This window comes from Girardinichthys multiradiatus, chromosome 14, assembly GCF_021462225.1.
Source record: "Girardinichthys multiradiatus isolate DD_20200921_A chromosome 14, DD_fGirMul_XY1, whole genome shotgun sequence".
NCBI classification, from domain to species: Eukaryota; Metazoa; Chordata; class Actinopteri; order Cyprinodontiformes; family Goodeidae; genus Girardinichthys; species Girardinichthys multiradiatus.
Genome location: NC_061807.1, coordinates 9,688,387 through 9,707,019, shown reverse-complemented (window position 1 = coordinate 9,707,019; position 18,633 = coordinate 9,688,387). Strand labels below are relative to the sequence as shown.

The window sequence follows — 18,633 nt, the reverse complement described above, 5'->3', positions numbered from 1 at the left end:
GCCTTCCTCCCTGTGTGTGTGAGATCATTGTTATCTCTGTGTGAACCAGCCTCCTTTCTGTCTCACACACATGTCTCACACACATGTCTCTGGACTGTCTGTTGAATTGTGTATATAAATAAAGAGATAGGGTGTCAAAAACTTTGTAGTTTCACTGCAAAGTGGGCTACCCTTGCTGCAAGTAACTATGACTGTATTGTTCTTACCTCTGAGTTGACTAAATAATACCTAACATTTATTGGTCCTTCGAAGCCGGATTAATTCAATAACCTTATTTTTCTTTGCTTTAACAGTGACTCTGGGATCCGTGAGAGAAGCCTGACGTCGAGCGAAGCACCGCTGCACAGCCTCCATTAGCCGGAGTGGCTGAAAGTCCCGGTGTGTGTGAATTCACACCTGGCCAGTGGGTTATGGCCTTCCTCGGTACGGGGTGACTCTCACAGGGTCCAGAGAGTCACCAAGAAGTCAACTCCGAGGTGAGACAGTTTTAAAAAACAGTTCATAGGAAAAGTACTTAACAGTCGTTGGTAGTGCGTCGCCGGTAAGGACGCTGCATTCGGATGGTTTTATTCCACCGTGAAAGGAATAGTGACAGATTTGGTACAATCCCGCCGTGAAGGGGATTAAAGAAAATGACTGAGGATTATTCCCCTGCGAGGGAATAGAGTAAGCGCTGTATAAATAAAAGAAGAAAAGTACTTAAAAGTCGTTGGTAGTGCGTCGCCGGTAAGGACGCTGCATTAGGATGGTTTTATTCCACCGTGAAAGGAATAGTGACAGATTTGGTACAATCCCGCCGTGAAGGGGATTAAAGAAAATGACTGAGGATTATTCCCCTGCGAGGGAATAGAGTAAGCGCTGTATAAATAAAAGAAGAAAAGTACTTAAAAGTCGTTGGTAGTGCGTCGCCGGTAAGGACGCTGCATTAGGATGGTTTTATTCCACCGTGAAAGGAATAGTGACAAATTAAGGTAGGGCCCCGCCAAGAAGGGGGCCAAATAAAACGACTAAGGGTTATTCCCCTGCGAGGGAATAGAATAAGCGCTATAAAAGTAAAAAGAACGGAGTAAATTGAGCTAATAAAATAACACTAAGTTAACTTAGAAAAAATTACAAGGTACCTGAAACTAACTGTGTGACTGTGTTGTGTGTGTATGGAGGACTAAGCATTTTAATAGAATCATAGCAGGATTCTGCTGGTCCTGTGTTTTCTTTTGCCCAGATTAAAACTACGTACTGGTGACTTTGGAGATTCAGGTCGGATTTAATTCCAGAAAATTAACACCGCTGCGAATTAGTCGCAGTAGAAGGGCGTGTTAATGTCCTCTCCATAAGTCTCATGCCAGTGACCTTTTATCTGGGACATTTATACTATAATTAAACTAACATAAAACATAATGGAGAAGAAACAAAGTAAACTAATTGACTTAGAAGGGGAGGTAAAGTTTATGGAGAACTATGTAAAAGGAGCAGGTATGATCTGTCATAGATGGAATAAAAAATAAAAAACATGGGTTTTTGGGCAAATTAGATACAAAGGATGTCTTAAAATTACAAGGGGATCTAAAATTAGCAATAATGAAAACTAAAAAGAGAAAAATAACAAAGAACAATGGGGAAGTGACAGAGAAAAAGCCCTGATTTAACAGAAATATGTACACGATGGCATAAAAATACGGATTTTCAGGTAACTTAATTATCACTGAAATCCTAAAACTACACGGGGATCTTAAACTGGAGATTATGCATTCAAAAGATTCAAGAGACAATAAAAAACCTTGCCAGATTATAATTTCAAAGGGGACTTTTCAGTCCCTGAGTGCACACAGTTGATAAACAGATTAAAACAAAAAGATGAATTAAAAAAACAACAATAAGAGCAGCTTTTAACTGACATAGCCATAATACTGAGGCCTTAAGAAAAGCACAGGAAAAAACTTTCAGCTTAACTGAAAACAAATAAAGGGGGGCGGACTGCCACCCATCCCAGGTTAGAATACCAAGGTAGTCCCAAATTATAAAGACTAAGAGGTGGTTTTAGAGGACGTGGTAAAAGAAGTTAAAAGAGGAGGTGACAATGTGGACAACATGGAAACTATCCAACTGGACAACCCAGTGAACAATGACTAGAGTTGTTAAAGAAGTAATCTGAGAGTAAAAGATTTTGTAGGCAAGCATTAGTGAGAAACAGGTGCTTTAAAAATCATTCTATGGTGTTATACTACCAACAATATCATGATAAAATGCAAAAGATTCATTTTACAGGGAAATAATTCCATATTTGGCTCAGATTGTGTGCATTCTTGATTTTTCCTCTTTGAGAGAAGTTAAATTTCAGCTCTGTGAAACGACCTTGACAAAGAGATGCAGCTGCCTGAAAACAAAGATAAAACTTCTGCAAACAGCAGAAGCCTGTCTCTGCTGAAAGGTCTGAAAAAAAAATTGTAACTCTACCCTGCATGTGTCAAACTCAAGGTCCGCGGGCCAAAACCGGACCCCAGAAGTTTAGTGATTCTCTAGAAGTAGAGCCTTTTAATATGGTGATTGTGTGATTGTGTGCTTGAATGTTATTTTGTCAATCAATAAGCAGTTTTGTCTACATTCTGCCACAATCTGCCTTTTGAAAATGTTTTGAATCTTGCTCTTTATGTAAAAAAATAAATAAAATAAAAAATTGGCTAAAGTCTGCAGACACAAAATGAACCTGGATTGAAGCTCTAACTAAGTTTATTTAATCTGAGATCCTCTCCAAATGCAACAGTATATGTCAGTCTACATGAGATACTAACAACTTCACCTACTGGTATAATATAAAGATCTGATTGAATATGTGAAACAAACAATGATGAAAGTTTTTCAACAGGTGATGCTCATCCAGGAGGAAGACAGTGTTCCTAGGAAATGCAGCTCATTCATTAACAATCAATTTTTCTCCTATAGGTGGAAGTTTTGCTGACTAATCATAGGCTGGATCTATGAAACATTATGTGCACAGACCAAATGACCAAGGTTCTGACTGACTTATGAACCTCACTGACCTGACAATGATAACATGACACCCAACAGACAACACCTTTAAGGTGGACCCACTAAGACCACCTTATTGATTCTTGGTGAATAAAAAAGAATTGAAGCGTTCAAAACAGACCTTGTGGAAACAAAAGGGGTTATGAGGAAACAATGTACATTTTAAGAATAATAGAAGTCAAATTATGTTCAAATTTTTGCAAATAAAATTACTCCGACAGAGAAATAAGTAAGTAGTGTGTGAATGTGTGTGAATGGGAATGACTGATTTCATTGTAATGCATCTTTGAGGGACTTTAAAAGCGCTAATAAAGGTCTGATGTTCTGATGATCTTTGCCAAACTTATATCTTAATAAGGTTTCCAGAATCTTTTTCGAAAAATCATATAAAGATGGCAAAGGTTCTACCTGTATTGAAAATACTGATAACCATAAGAAAGTTCATAGATCTGTCTTCAATTTTTCATAATTCTTTTACAAACAGGTTATTTAAACTTTCATGTGGCCAAATGTCTGTATTTGACTTTCTGTTTTTGTGAAATAAATGTCTGTTTCATGTTATGTAAAAATTAGAGTCCTCAACATACCATAATAATATTAGGTCAGTTCTCTATGATAAAACAAAAAGATTTTAACAGATGTTTAGACGTTTTCCAGTCAGGTTCAAAATGATCAGATTAGACTCAAACTTAACATAAGATGAAATGAACCTTAACAGAATTACTGGATTGGACTGAAATAGAGAAAACTTGAGTTAATTGAAACAAACTTTAGTTACTTGAACTAAATACAAAGCTGACTGAAACTGTATGTTGTATCTATAAAACTGGGTAAGACAAACTAAGATTATAAGATATAATATGCCCTTCATTTTTTGTGTTCATCAGTGAGTGAGTTTTTATTTTTTATTTTTAATAAGAACTAAACCAAGCATTATTTATAATAATAGCAACTACCAAAAATATTGATCTCATTTTTAAATGTAATAAGGACTTACTTTATAAAATATGATAAAAAAGAATAATAAGAATTTGGAAAAACAGAGGCTTTAAACCTCTGCAGGAACAGCACTGACACTGTCGAAAGTGGATCCTAATACAGGAATCTGGAAGCTCACTCTGGCGTGGATAGTCAAAGTCCATCCAAGGATACATTTAGATGAGGCAGAGGGACAAATACAGGGCTTAGCTGAGAGCAAAGAGAGCAACATGCATCCTGCCCTAGCTGCTGTCCCACCTGAACTATGGTCCCAATCATCAACTGATGTAGGGTTTATAAAGGGGTTCCCACCATACAAGGTTAAACTAATATCTGAAAAAAGGCCATTAGTCCGTCAATACCCCTTAAAGCCAGAAGCTGAAGAAGGTACTAAGCCAGTAATACAAGATATGTTGAAGTCAGGAATATTAAGAGAAGCACCTGACGCTACATGCAAGGCATATCACACTGACATCGCTATTATTATCACAGCCAAACATAACTCTAAAAAGATGTGCCCTTTAAATCCAAGTACTCTAATACCTACTGCAGAAGATGGAAAACCACATTCTTATAAAGCAAAAGTTGAAGAAGACACCAAACCCAGACAAGACATTTCTCAAACCCTTATACCAGATTCATGTGTTGTGTTTGTAGATGGCTCAGCATCTAAAGATGAATATGGAAAGAATAGAGTTGGTTATGCAGTAACAACCATCGATAGGATAATAGAAGCTAAATCTCTACCCAATACATGCTCAGCCCAAACAGCAGAATTATATGCTGTAGTAAGAGCATGTGAATTACATGAGGGACAAATACTTACTATATACACAGACAGCCAATACGTTTTCGGATCAGTACATCACCATGCTAAGATTTGGCAAAATAGAGGTTTTAAAACATCATCAGGGACAGAACTAACTCATTTCAACCTATTAAAGAGAAAATATCAGATCTGCTATTTATAGACACAGATGTGCTGAAAGACGCCCAACAGTCAGCACCCAAGACAGAAATAAAGGCCTGACTAAAGAGAGGAGCACAGAAAAAAGATGACATCTATCAGATAGAAGATAAACCAATCCTCCCAAAAAATTTATACAACACAGCAACTACAGTGACACATTGGGAAGACCCACGTGTCAAGGGGGGAATATGTCACATCTGGTAAAGCATTAATGCTACACTATAAATTTTTCTGACTATGCAAAGAATTTTTGCAGATCATGCATAATTTGTTGCAAACACGGGGGAAGAAATATTGCCTAGTTGTAATAGATGAACCTAGTGACACATTTCTTCCCCACATATGGTATCCCACAGATTATAAGGTCAGATAATGGAACTCATTTTGTAAATAAATTAATAGAACTAAGTTCTAAAGCATTAGGGTTTCAGTTAAAGATTAAGGAAAACAATGGAAGAAACAGGGAGGCCATGGCCCGAATGCCTATCCCTGGTTAATTATGGATGAGAATAACTCCAAATCAAACTGGTCTTACTCCATTTGCCACCTACTGTACATCATTGTATGGCTCCACCCACTGTGTTCTGAGCCTGAGATCACGTGACACCAAGTTGCTGATGTGAATTTGTATTCTCAAAGAAATAGTACATAGCAGACCGTTTTCTCTGCCCTCTGACATGAATGAAATAGAGAAAGCACAACAGGAAACTTCATTAGCTGAGTGGATGAATAAAATGTTGCAGACAAAAGAAGAACAAATGTCCAGTGGTCTGCCGATAATCTCTGCTCCTATCCCACAGAATGAGGCCTGGAGACCTGGTCCTGATTAAGACACTCCACCGGAAGGATTGGAGCACTCCTTGGTGGAAAGGGCCGTTTCAAATACTCCTAACAACGCCCACAGCTCTGAAAATAGCAGAGAGGCCTTCCTGGATCCATAAAAGCCACTGTAAGCCAGTTTTGCCGTTACAGGAGCCAGATCAACCGACGGGGTAGCAGAGGAAGTCCGGGTTCAAAGATGGCCCAGCGTCTCAAACCGGTGAAGAAAACAGCTGATCTGCGCCCAATTATAAAATGGCTCTCTGTAACATGTGGACAGGACTGATAAGCCTGAGCTTAATTCTGGTAGCAGGACTCTTTCTCTATCTAAAGCAGGATCCACAGGAGGTGATACCGAACCAGAAGAGATGGACATCAGACGGGACCCATCTCAGATCACTGACGGAAGGACATGACACACACCCATTTCTGCAAAATTACTGGTATCGTTATGTGTATGACACAGCTAAAACTCAAAATAAAACTGATTGTTATGTTATTTCTATAATGCCCGTGCATTCCCAAGGCCCCACCATATATGTCAAAGCTATGAACCTCACCGAGACAAGTTGCGCCATATCAATGGGCCTGATAGGATATACAAATAAAAAGTTCTTTCTTATGCCAGACCAATCTTTCAGTAACCAGAGATTAAATTACAGTTGTGACCCAGAAAACTGCACTTGCGACAGAGAACAATGGCAACCTTTCAACATTACAGGGAAATCAGAACCATTCAAAGCATATGTAACAGACCCCGGAAACCATCGACACTGCATAAGACAAAATATTACAGGGAATCATACTCATTTTGTAGGGAATACTACGAAATGTAACTACTTCTACACTTACAGGAATAATCCCGGAAACGGCACATACTGGATAGAAGGGGTGGCATACCAGTTGGTATGGTGTATGTGCCCCAGTTTTCACATCAGATCACACTGTGGTACTTAGTAAGCAGACTATAGTTATACCACATAGGAGATCAAAAAGGGAAATAGATGTTAAACCACATGACCCCATTTGGGGAACAAATGTCCCAGATGAATTTAAACTTTGGTCTAAAGATGATAAAACATTATTATCTCTCTTACCCTGGTTAGGTGTGGGCAAATTGATGCTGCACGTAGAAACTTTAAGTTATCGATTTGGATTGTTTCTAAATAACTCCATAATAGTAGAAGAGGGTCAAAACACAGAAATGAGCGCTATGCGAGCCATAATAATTCAGAACCGCATGGCTTTGGATATTCTAACAGCATCAACAGGGGGCGTTTGTGTTCTATTGAATAACACCTGTTGCACATATATCCCAGATAATATACACTCTGCAAACATAACGGGGGCATTAAACAACCTACAGAATCTGCAAAATGTCATGGCACATGACCACCCAGATTCTAACTCTTCTTGGTTAGATTGGATGCTCACAGGGGGATGGATAAATCTGTTTAAGGTTCTCCTAGTTGCAGTAATAGCATGCATGGGCCTTCTGTGTCTCCTGTCAATATGTATTATCCCATGTTGCAAATGCATGGTACAAAGAATAGTAACTCAGTCAGTCACTGTAGCATATGCAACACTGAACCAGGTAGAAATGCACGAAAATGAAGGGGACGATTATGATGACATGTTGTAAATAAATCACATCAAAAGCCTGAGTGTACTCATACATTGTATTTCATAAAATGACCTTACAGCAGAAAATCGAAAGAAGTTGTTGCTTAAGTGAAATGAGAAAAAGTACAATGATGACATAAACAGGGCAGATTTTTTAAATTCCTTTATTATGTTTTACTGTTTTCATTAAGTATTATTCTTTTATTTTTATGATTTCAAGTATTATTCTTTTATTTTTATGATTTCAAGTATCATTCTTTTATTTTTATGATTTCAAGTATTATTCTTTTATTTTTATGATTTCAAGTATCATTCTTTTATTTTTATGATTTCAAGTATTATTCTTTTATTTTTATGATTTCAAGTATCATTCTTTTATTTTTATGATTTCAAGTATTATTCTTTTATTTTTATGATTTCAAGTATTATTCTTTTATTTTTATGATTTCAAGTATTATTCTTTTATTTTTATGATTTCAAGTATCATTCTTTTATTTTTATGATTTCAAGTATTATTCTTTTATTTTTATGATTTCAAGTATTATTCTTTTATTTTTATGATTTCAAGTATCATTCTTTTATTTTTATGATTTCAAGTATTAATCAACATTTAACTTTTAATGGTCGCCGAGGGCGGCGGGGCCGTATGAGTATTTCCCACAAAATATAATCTGTTTACCGTCCGTGGGTTTTCGCTCATACAAAGTATTTTTCTTACTCGTTTTTATATTAAATGTTTTTACTTGTGATAAAAGGAGGGACTGTTGGATGGGTGCAAAAACTTGTTATCACTCATGTAAAAACTTTGTGTTGCAAGGCACCTGCACTATGCCTTCCTCCCTGTGTGTGTGAGATCATTGTTATCTCTGTGTGAACCAGCCTCCTTTCTGTCTCACACACATGTCTCACACACATGTCTCTGGACTGTCTGTTGAACTGTGCATATAAATAAAGAGATAGGGTGTCAAAAACTTTGTAGTTGCACTGCAAAGTGGGCTACCCTTGCTGCAAGTAACTATGACTGTATCGTTCTTACCTCTGAGTTGACTAAATAATACCTAACAGTTATCATGGTCAGGGGGAAAGAAATATTGTTTAGTGGTTATAGATGCATTTTCGAAGTGGGTTGAGATGTACCCTGCAAAACACTGTGATGCGCTCACAGTGGCAAAGAGTTTAGTGACACATTACTTCCCTACATATGGTATCCCACAAATCATAAGATCAGATAATGGGACTCATTTTGTAAATAATGTAATAGAACTGTGCTCTAAAGCATTAAGGTTTCAGTTAAAAAACCATTGTTCTTACCACCCACAATCTGCTGGGCTGGTTGAATGAACAAATGGAACAATACAAAATAGATTAAGGAAAACAATGGAAGAAACAGGGAGGCCATGGCCTGAATGTCTATCTCTGGTTAAATTATGGATGAGAATAACTCCAAATCAAACTGGTCTCACTCCATTTGAAATAGTACATGGCAGACCTTTTCCATTGCCATCAGAAATGGATGACATAGGAAAAGCACAGCAGGAAACATCATTAGCTGAATGGATTAATAAAATGCTACAAACAAAAGAAGTACAGTTGTCCAGTAGTCTGCCAGTAAATTCTGCTCCGATTTCACAGAACAACCTGAGGCCTGGGGATCTGGTCCTGATTAAGACACTTCACAGAAAGGACTGGAGCACCCCCTGCTGGAGAGGGCCATACCGTGTTCTCCTGACCACACCGACAGCTCTGAAAATCGCAGAGAGACCATCCTGGATCCACAAGAGCCACTGTAAGCTAATATCACTGTTACAGGAGCCAAACCAACCGACGGGGTAACAGGGGAATGACCGGATACAAAGGGGTTGGACCCATATGGTCCAACATCTCAAACCGGCGAAGAAAACAACTGACCTGTGCCCAATTTAGCATGGCTTTCTGTGACGTGTGGACAGGACTGATAAGCCTGAGCTTAAACCTGGTAGCAGGGCTCTTTCTCTGTTTAAGACAGGATCCACAGGATGTAACATCACACGAGAAGAGATGGACAAGATGGACACTGGACCCAAAAAGCAGATGATTATGATCACTATTAAGTCACAACAAACAAGCCCAGGGTTTGATTGCATGAGTTGCATTTATAATCTGACTAACAAATAACTAACTGTATTGCTTTAAGTTTTCTCTTTTCTTTTTTTTCAGAAGCTGCTAATCTTTCCCATTCTACCCACCTTGTTCCAATGGAAGACATACAAATGTTATCAAATGCTTTGTTACATAGGGGAAGGTAAGGTCCAGAAACAACCGTAATGTTGCCTCAGGATTTATCTTATTGAAACTGGAGGTGGCCATAGGGATACCGGTGAGTCATTCCTACAATACAATCCATGTGTCGAGTACATTTGAAAAGTAAAGCATTCACATAGTTAGGACAACAAGTAAGCGAAGGGACAATTAAAAACAATTTTCAGTTGCTAGGCAGACTATATAGCAAAACTAGGTGTAGAACATTTGAAATATTTAACCAATTGTAAGCAGTTTACTAATGTTAGGGTTTTTATGACTTTTTGTATTGTTTATCACTCATCTAAGTGCTTTTCCCTCCTTGCATGTTACAGGAAGGGAGATGGTCACAAGAATGAGTTATGCTTTTATTCTTTTATTATTTTATTATTTTACTAGCAGCATCTGGGGGCTATACACCAGGTGCCCACTTCCCACTTCCTCTGTTTGTTTATAATCAAGACAAATGAACCCTAACCTTTCTGACCCCACACACATACACACACACACCCCCACCCTGAATGTTTGTTGAACTGTGTGTGACCAAGCATGTATAAATAAAGAGAGAGGGGTGCCAACACTTTGTAGTTTTGCACTGCAGAGTGTGACCTACCCTTGCCGCAAGTATAACTGACTGTGTCGTTTCCTTACCTCTGAGTTGACTAAATAATACCTATCACCCCCTCATATGATGCCTTTGTTGGCTATCCCTGATGACGACGAGGAACCTGAAGGGGTGTTGAGAATTTAATTCGAGTCCGCTGTGTTTAGGCTTCTGGTATAGACGTTTACTTTTTGTATTCTTTTAGTGAAGTCTTAACAGACTTCAAAAGGGGGAAATGTTATATACAAAAAAGTGTAATGTGTGCTTATGTTCATAACAGTGTGGAATTAGTCTGAACCTGTAGCACTTAGAAAGTTAACTGTGCAGAACAACATGTATTATTTGTGAACTTGAAAAGACAGGCACTAAAGGGTGAGAGTGCGTGTCAGTTTCATCAATAGAAGATGCGTCAGAACTGATCTTCAGCAAAAGAATGTGTGAGAAACTGAGAAGGCGCTGCACAACAAATGTAAAATGTATATTTCCTGTAGTATGTGTGTGTTCAATAAAAGAACGGTGCAGGAGAGAGAAGAACAGAAGTGTTCGTGACTACACAGACACGCAGGTGTTTAGAAGGACAACTCTAACAAGATCCACTTTAAAACTTTTATCCATCCAGCAACTTTATTCACAAATGATTTGGTTTAAAATCTAAAATATTGTCTATGTTGTTGAAACAACCGAGCATCCATGTTTTCATTGCATACGTTGAGGTTCTGTGGGCTGATCTCTCTGATTGGTTATTCTCCAAAGCTTCATCTCTTCAAATGATAGAGACATAATTTAATCTGATAGACATAATTTAATCTGATAGAGACATAATTTAATCTGATAGACATAATTTAATCTGATAGACATAATTCAATCTGATAGACATAATTTATGGTCTTATTATGGACGATGACCGGAGTGATTTTGCATAAACAAAGTGATTATCCTGGGAAATGTTTCATCCATAAAGTTATAATTATTATCCAAACAAGATAGATGTTTTACGATGACTTTCTGTTTTACTGTAGAGCTCTTAGTAATGAAGAGTAATAAATATGCCCTCAAACTTCTTTAATTGAAGAATTTGACTTCAATCATGTTTTTCTTTTGCAGATAAACTGTTTAAATGGAATTTTGACAGAAATTCAACTTGGAAGACTCACCTCCACTTCTGGCTACATCTACAGGTCCTTCTCAAAATATTAGCATATTGTGATAAAGTTCATTATTTTCCATAATGTCAAGATGAAAATTTAACATTCATATATTTTAGATTCATTGCACACTAACTGAAATATTTTAGGTCTTTTATTGTCTTAATACGGATGATTGTGGCATACAGCTCATGAAAACCCAAAATTCCTATCTCACAAAATTAGCATATTATTAAAAGGGTCTCTAAACGAGCTATGAACCTAATCATCTGAATCAACGAGTTAACTCTAAACACCTGCAAAACATTCCTGAGGCCTTTAAAACTCCCAGCCTGGTTCATCACTCAAAACCCCAATCATGGGTAAGACTGCCGACCTGACTGCTGTCCAGAAGGCCACTATTGACACCCTCAAGCAAGAGGGTAAGACACAGAAAAACATTTCTGAACGAATAGGCTGTTCCCAGAGTGCTGTGTCAAGGCACCTCAGTGGGAAGTCTGTGGGAAAGAAAAAGTGTGGTAGAAAACGCTGCACAACGAGAAGAGGTGACCGGACCCTGAGGAAGATTGTGGAGAAGGGCCGATTCCAGACCTTGGGGGACCTGCGGAAGCAGTGGACTGAGTCTGGAGTAGAAACATCCAGAGCCACCGTGTACAGGCGTGTGCAGGAAATGGTCTACAGGTGCCGCATTCCCCAGACCTGGGCTACAGAGAAGCAGCACTGGACTGTTGCTCAGTGGTCCAAAGTACTTTTTTCGGATGAAAGCAAATTCTGCATGTCATTCGGAAATCAAGGTGCCAGAGTCTGGAGGAAGACTGGGGAGAAGGAAATGCCAAAATGCCAGAAGTCCACTGTCAAGTACCCACAGTCAGTGATGGTCTGGGGTGCCGTGTCAGCTGCTGGTGTTGGTCCACTGTGTTTTATCAAGGGCAGGGTCAATGCAGCTAGCTATCAGGAGATTTTGGAGCACTTCATGCTTCCATCTGCTGAAAAGCTTTATGGAGATGAAGATTTCATTTTTCAGCACGACCTGGCACCTGCTCACAGTGCCAAAACCACTGGTAAGTGGTTTACTGACCATGGTATCACTGTGCTCAATTGGCCTGCCAAGTCTCCTGACCTGAACCCCATAGAGAATCTGTGGGATATTGTGAAGAGAACGTTGAGAGACTCAAGACCCAACACTCTGGATGAGCTAAAGGCCGCTATCGAAGCATCCTGGGCCTCCATAAGACCTCAGCAGTGCCACAGGCTGATTGCCTCCATGCCACGCCGCATTGAAGCAGTCATTTCTGCAAAAGGATTCCTGACCAAGTATTGAGTGCATAACTGTACATGATTATTTGAAGGTTGACGTTTTTTGTATTAAAAACACTTTTCTTTTATTGGTCGGATGAAATATGCTAATTTTGTGAGATAGGAATTTTGGGTTTTCATGAGCTGTATGCCAAAATCATCCTTATTAAGACAATAAAAGACCTGAAATATTTCAGTTAGTGTCCAATGAATCTAAAATATATGAATGTTAAATTTTCATCATTATATTATGGAAAATAATGAACTTTATCACAATATGCTAATATTTTGAGAAGGACCTGTAATTACTCCACCATGTTCTCTGCTCCAACCAATCAGCTCCTGATCCACATTCCTCTTCAGCCAATCATCCCTTCAGGCTTGGCTTTAAAAGACCTTCATACGCAGAATCTGCTGCTCTTCAGCTGAGCTTCAACCCTCCTCCACCCAATCTCCACTATCAGGCTTCAAGCTCCTTCCGAGTCCCTGATCTCCTCAGGCCTCCACTCCACCAACAGGAGCAGGATCCCGGGGGAAAGACTTCTCTAATTCTAACCCTAATATGTTCATTCAAGCTCATGTCTTTATCAGCATCCATGTTTCCACCGAGGTCTGAGCGCCAAGAGAAAACAAAAATCAGATAATAAACTTCTCTAAATGCCATCTCTGTGTTTCTCTCATTAGTGAGTCTTTTCAGGTGGAATTTGGGCCTGCAGGGTGTTTGAAATCCCATTTTTGTTTCACAGAATGAATGCGTCTTTCATTGTTTTATAGTTTATTTTTTATTTTAATAATCATATTAAAATCAATATTATATTATTACCATTTAACAGGATGTAGTTTAGTACGACTTTATAATTAGGTATGGAAAGATCTAATTTTCTCAAATTACTAGCAAAACAAAACTGAAATAATAAGGATAACAACACTTTAAAAGAATAAATCTCCAAATCTCTATTTATACTACTAGAATGCTGAACATCAGTATTAACTCCCCGAACAGTTTAGAGTTATTACATCATTATAGCATCTTAAGCAATATAAAATCCATCGTTATCCATACTATCTGTTATCTCAAATGCAGAATCATCATAGTCATTACAAACAGAAATTAAGTCTACATCCATATCAGCTTTTAACATGGAAACATTTATCAGTCTCATTACCATTCCTTTAACCATTGGAATAATGCAACATGAAGGAAACATCAAAATCAAAAAGTAAAATAAAAGAATTACTCCAATCTTTATTAACCAGGATGTCCAACCACCAATAATAAACCAGGACCAAGAATTCCAAGAGGAGCCCACAGTTTCTTTCTGTTGGGCTGTCAGCAATTCTCCTAATTTATCATGGATACTTATCATGTTGTTAGACACATCTGGAATAAAATTGCAACATTGTTCCCCAATTAAATGACAAACACCACCCCTCTCAGCTAACAGATAATCCAAAGCCATTCTATTTTGCAAACTCATAGTTCTTATATCCTGCTGCTCCTTGGTCAGAACAATGAAACCTTCCTTAGTTAAAGCAGTAAGATTTTCTAACTCAACTGACAACTCATTAATCCTATGGGCAGCGTTAGCAGCACCATAACTAGGAATAATTGTACCCAAAATCCCTTTCCAATCTGGAATCCTAGCTCTCTTTTGCCGGTTGAGCATTGTCTTCCTCTCTAATAATGGGCTGATTGAATTATAAGTTGTGACTGTAGGTAGTAAATGAGGTAGATAACATACTCCAGACCAATTAGCAGGTAGATACAGATATGATCTATTTCCACACATCCAAACAATGTTCTTAGGACATGAGTACCCATCTCTACTAGGAAAAGTAACAAGAATCCTGGTTAATTTACCTGCCTGTGTCATTCAATTTACTTCCATTCGGTACGGCTGTAAGATTAAGAGTTAACACAAAGGGATCTGGGACTGAAGATCTTGAAATGGTATAAGCAGCAGTTCTGATAGGACATGACTCAAAAATATGTCTGTTGATTAAAGCACATGAAACAGAAATAATAGTTTTGCAACCATCTGTCTCTCCAAGGAAATAAGGTGTGTTTTCCTCCTGTGCGATACAAATATCTGGATTAATTCCTATTACCCCAAAAATCTATAAAGAGTTCCTGTAGTAGCACATGTTAAATTAGTCTCACTCGAAAATCTACTAACATTCCTGCTTTGCCTTATGTGATGGAAATTCTTGCAGTAAGCATTTCACAGTGTATGACCTTTTTTATCTTACTCCTCAGAACATCTGTGTTAGAGGAAGAAGCTGTAAAAGCCATTATCAGAAGTTTAATGGTTCAGACCCATCTTTTAGGACAATGTCAGGAAGGGCAGTTAGGTCTGTTCCTAGATAACCTTGTCACCTTTGAACTCAAGAAGGGTTTGGGTCATAAAACATAGACTCTTTGCAGTTGAGATAACACTGTCTTGTTCTGGTATAAATACTGTGTGAAAATAGCGTTCGGGGCTCTGTTCAACTGACTTGCTTGGTGACAGAGTCATTCAAATGCTGAATGCCTTTGAATAAAACTTATTAAGACAAAGTCCGGATTTTTCTCTTCTTGTGAATCAACTTCTTTCCATTTTGATAAGAAAATTCCACAACAATTTTAGCGTCACGAACAGGATCTAACGTGCCAGAGGAGACCGCAGGAGGGGGACACGGATGCCTGGCCAGCCTGAGACGTTGTCCTCAGTTCACTTCCATATTACGGTGGTGGAGTCTGGGTGCCCGCCTGCGGCTTCTGGCCGATTGGATCCGAACTAATTGTCTACAAATATATCTGGGTGAGAAGTTGCTCTGTATGATATAATGTATATTATTTTTTTTATTACACATTAACCATCATCTCCTAATTAATTAATTAGGTTCTGGAGTTGCGAGAGGGAGGACATCAGCTGAGTGCCACGTCACCCTGTAGAGGTATACAGAGAGGTTGTTATTGGAAACGATAACAAAAAGCAGAACACAGGGTTTTGCGGGTGGTTTTTAGCAATTTTCTACACCTCATAAAGGAGAAAAGCCAGTCGGCAGACGTGCCGCTGAACGGGTAAAAAGGAAAAAATGGGTTCCGGAACCTCAAAGGCATCAGGTGTGTCTCCTTCTCCAGACTCTGCGATTTATAAAATAATGAAAGAAAAAGGTGGAGATGATTGTGTTACATGTGCTTTAATGTGGGAGGACAAGTTTGGTTTTCCACAAGGTGGAAGTTTGAGTGTAAACCAGTTGAATAAAATAAAACAGTTGATGGATGGTGATTGGGAGAAAATAAAAAATAAAAAAAGGATTAAAAAACAAGATTTAGATCAGAGAGAAAAATGGGTAAAATGTTGGAATGAATGGATTACAGAGGCTATGCGTAGGGAAAGAAAATCCGAATTGAAACAGATGGCAGGGGGAAAAGATTTGTCCGGGGACGTGGGAAACAGGTATGACAATGCTGGTCGTGCCGTTGATGACCCCACGTTTCCACCTCCATATAGACCTAGTGATGCTTCACCCTCCTGTCTATATCCATCTTTACAGACGGAGTTGCGGGCCCTCCAGATGGCAGACCTCGATCTAGACTCCCGTTCTCCTCCAACAGCAGGCCAACCAGCAGCGGGCCAACCAGCAGCGGGCCAACCAACAGCGGGCCAACCAGCAGCGGGCCAACCAGCAAATCCGCCCACAAGTCAGCCAGGACAACTCGCCAGTCCGCTTCAGTATCAGCCCGTGAATCAACTCACACATCCACCTGCAGTGCAGGCTGACCTCACCGAGCAGCGGCCCCAGCGGAGCGTAAGGTGTGATTATGCACCAGCCTACAGATGAGCAGCGACCGGGTTCATCAAAGGACCAGAAAATACCTTTCCTCTCCTCTCCTGTTAGCTTTCATGAGTTTACATGGTTACGGAGTGGAAGACAATGAGGAGAAGATAAAAAAGAGGAAGGAGAGTATCAATGCCCTATGTTGGAAGTAGCCGGAACAAATGAGCCTCAGTTGGTGTTTCGACCGTGGACTGCAGCAGACATCCAAGCCAGCGCCGCGTTACTTCTAGATCCCGTAGGAGACGGAAGAAAGTTTGCTACGGAATTTAAAGCTTTATGCCATGAAATGAGACCTACCGGCACAGAAATTCGCCGGCAGCAAAAATCAAACCTGGAGATTTAGTTGGTCTGAGATTGCCAGATCCTGCAGTGCGCCTTGGAGAGACAACTGGAGGTGAAAATGGTGATTTAAATCATCGTAATGGGCCATGGTATAATGCCATAGAACATTTGTGCACTGACTTGATCACAAAATTTCCACAGAGGAGTGATTGTGCCGTGCTACAACAAGTTAAACAACGTCCTGATGAGACTGTCGCTGATTTTCTTTACCGGATGGAAGAAGCGTTCAATAAACATTCAGGTTTGGAACGCTCCGCTGACTTTACTGTTTTGGGCCCCTGGGAAAAGATGCTGTGTGGATATATTATGGAAGGACTTCTCCCTGAGATCGCAGCACAAACTAAGACTCTTTATGTTGGTTGGAGACATGGGGTGCATTTTGAGGAGCTGAAAAGACATGCTTTACACAGCGATGATGTCATCAACGACAGGAAGAAGAAAAAAGCGGACAAAAGAGAGACTGATTTGCATAACGCTGCCCTGACCCTGTATTACAGCACAAATCAACGTGGTTCTTTTCCTTGAGGACAAGGCCGGGGACGCCGGGGCAGAGGTCGGGGAAGGTCACAGTGGTCCCGCTCCAATGCTTGCCATAAATGTGGAAAGTTGGGACACTGGAGGAATGAATGTCCAGAGAAACTGCAGCAGCCGGACACCGGTAACTGATGGGGGGAGGACGGGACCCTGGATCTGGCTGTCACTCGCATTGAGGAGGGGTCTCTTAAGGAGCGTGAGGTTTCACAAACACACACACAGTTGCATGAAAATACTGATTCACATAGGTTGCTTACAGAGGCCATATTACACTTCGAAGGTGCCTCCGTAGTTTTACCAGGCACATATCTCCATACACAGAACCCTGCTTTTAAAAGAATGCCTATGTTTTCTATGATGGTGATGGATGAAGAAATTTCCTCAGCGCATTGAAGCAGTTCTGAAAATCCCAAAACCTGTCACCAAGAAACAAATGATGTAATTTTTGGGTATGACAGGTTATTACAGAGCTCACATTCTGAATTACTCTGAGCTGGAAGCGCCTTTGGCCAGTTTAATATATGGGAGGAGCTTGGCAGCTGCAGACAAAATTGAATGGACAGATGAGGCAGAACTGGCTTTCATTGATTTAAAAACAGCCCTGTCTTCTGCGCCTGCATTGGCTTTACCAAACTCTGACAAGCCATTTATTCAAATGGTGGATGAAAAATCTGGTTTCATGTCATCTGTGTTGTTGCAATCTCATGGTGATAAATTGCGACCTGTGGCTTATTATTCCAGTAAGCTTGATCCAGTTGCAGCTGGGCTGCCTGGTTGTTTGCGAGCTATTGCTGCAGCTGAGAAAGCAGTGTTAGCATCACGTGACATTGTTGGATATAATCCATTGACAGTTTTTGTTCCACATTCTGTTTCCATCATCCTCCTGGAACAAAAGACATCTCATCTATCAGCAGCAAGGTGGCTGAGGTATTCTTCAATATTACTGGACATGCCCAACATTACAATTAAACGTTGTAACACTTTAAACCCAGCCACACTACTGCCTACTGAGGAGGATGGTGAAAGTCATGACTGCGCAGCTGTCTTAAATGTTGTTTGTACCCCTCGTCCTGACTTGCAAGACACCCCTTTGACTAACCCTGATCTTATCTTGTATGTAGATGGGTCTTCCTCCCGTTCTGCAGTGGGTCTGCACCAAGTAGGGTTTGCAGTGTGCTCTGACTCAGCTGTTT

General features: G+C 39.6%; 1 protein-coding gene across 1 annotated transcript in view; it reads left to right on the top strand.

Moving 5' to 3' along the window:
• The window catches only part of LOC124881022 (gastrula zinc finger protein XlCGF57.1-like), a gene marked incomplete at its 5' end in the record, with an annotated part of 36,235 nt that overhangs the window by 16,264 nt on the left and 1,338 nt on the right, over window positions 1-18,633 (top strand). The window contains 2 exons of the mRNA XM_047386507.1: window positions 16,280-16,468; window positions 17,404-17,564. Of these exons, the coding sequence (XP_047242463.1) occupies window positions 16,280-16,468; window positions 17,404-17,564 (350 nt within the window). The remainder of the gene's footprint in view (window positions 1-16,279; window positions 16,469-17,403; window positions 17,565-18,633) is intronic.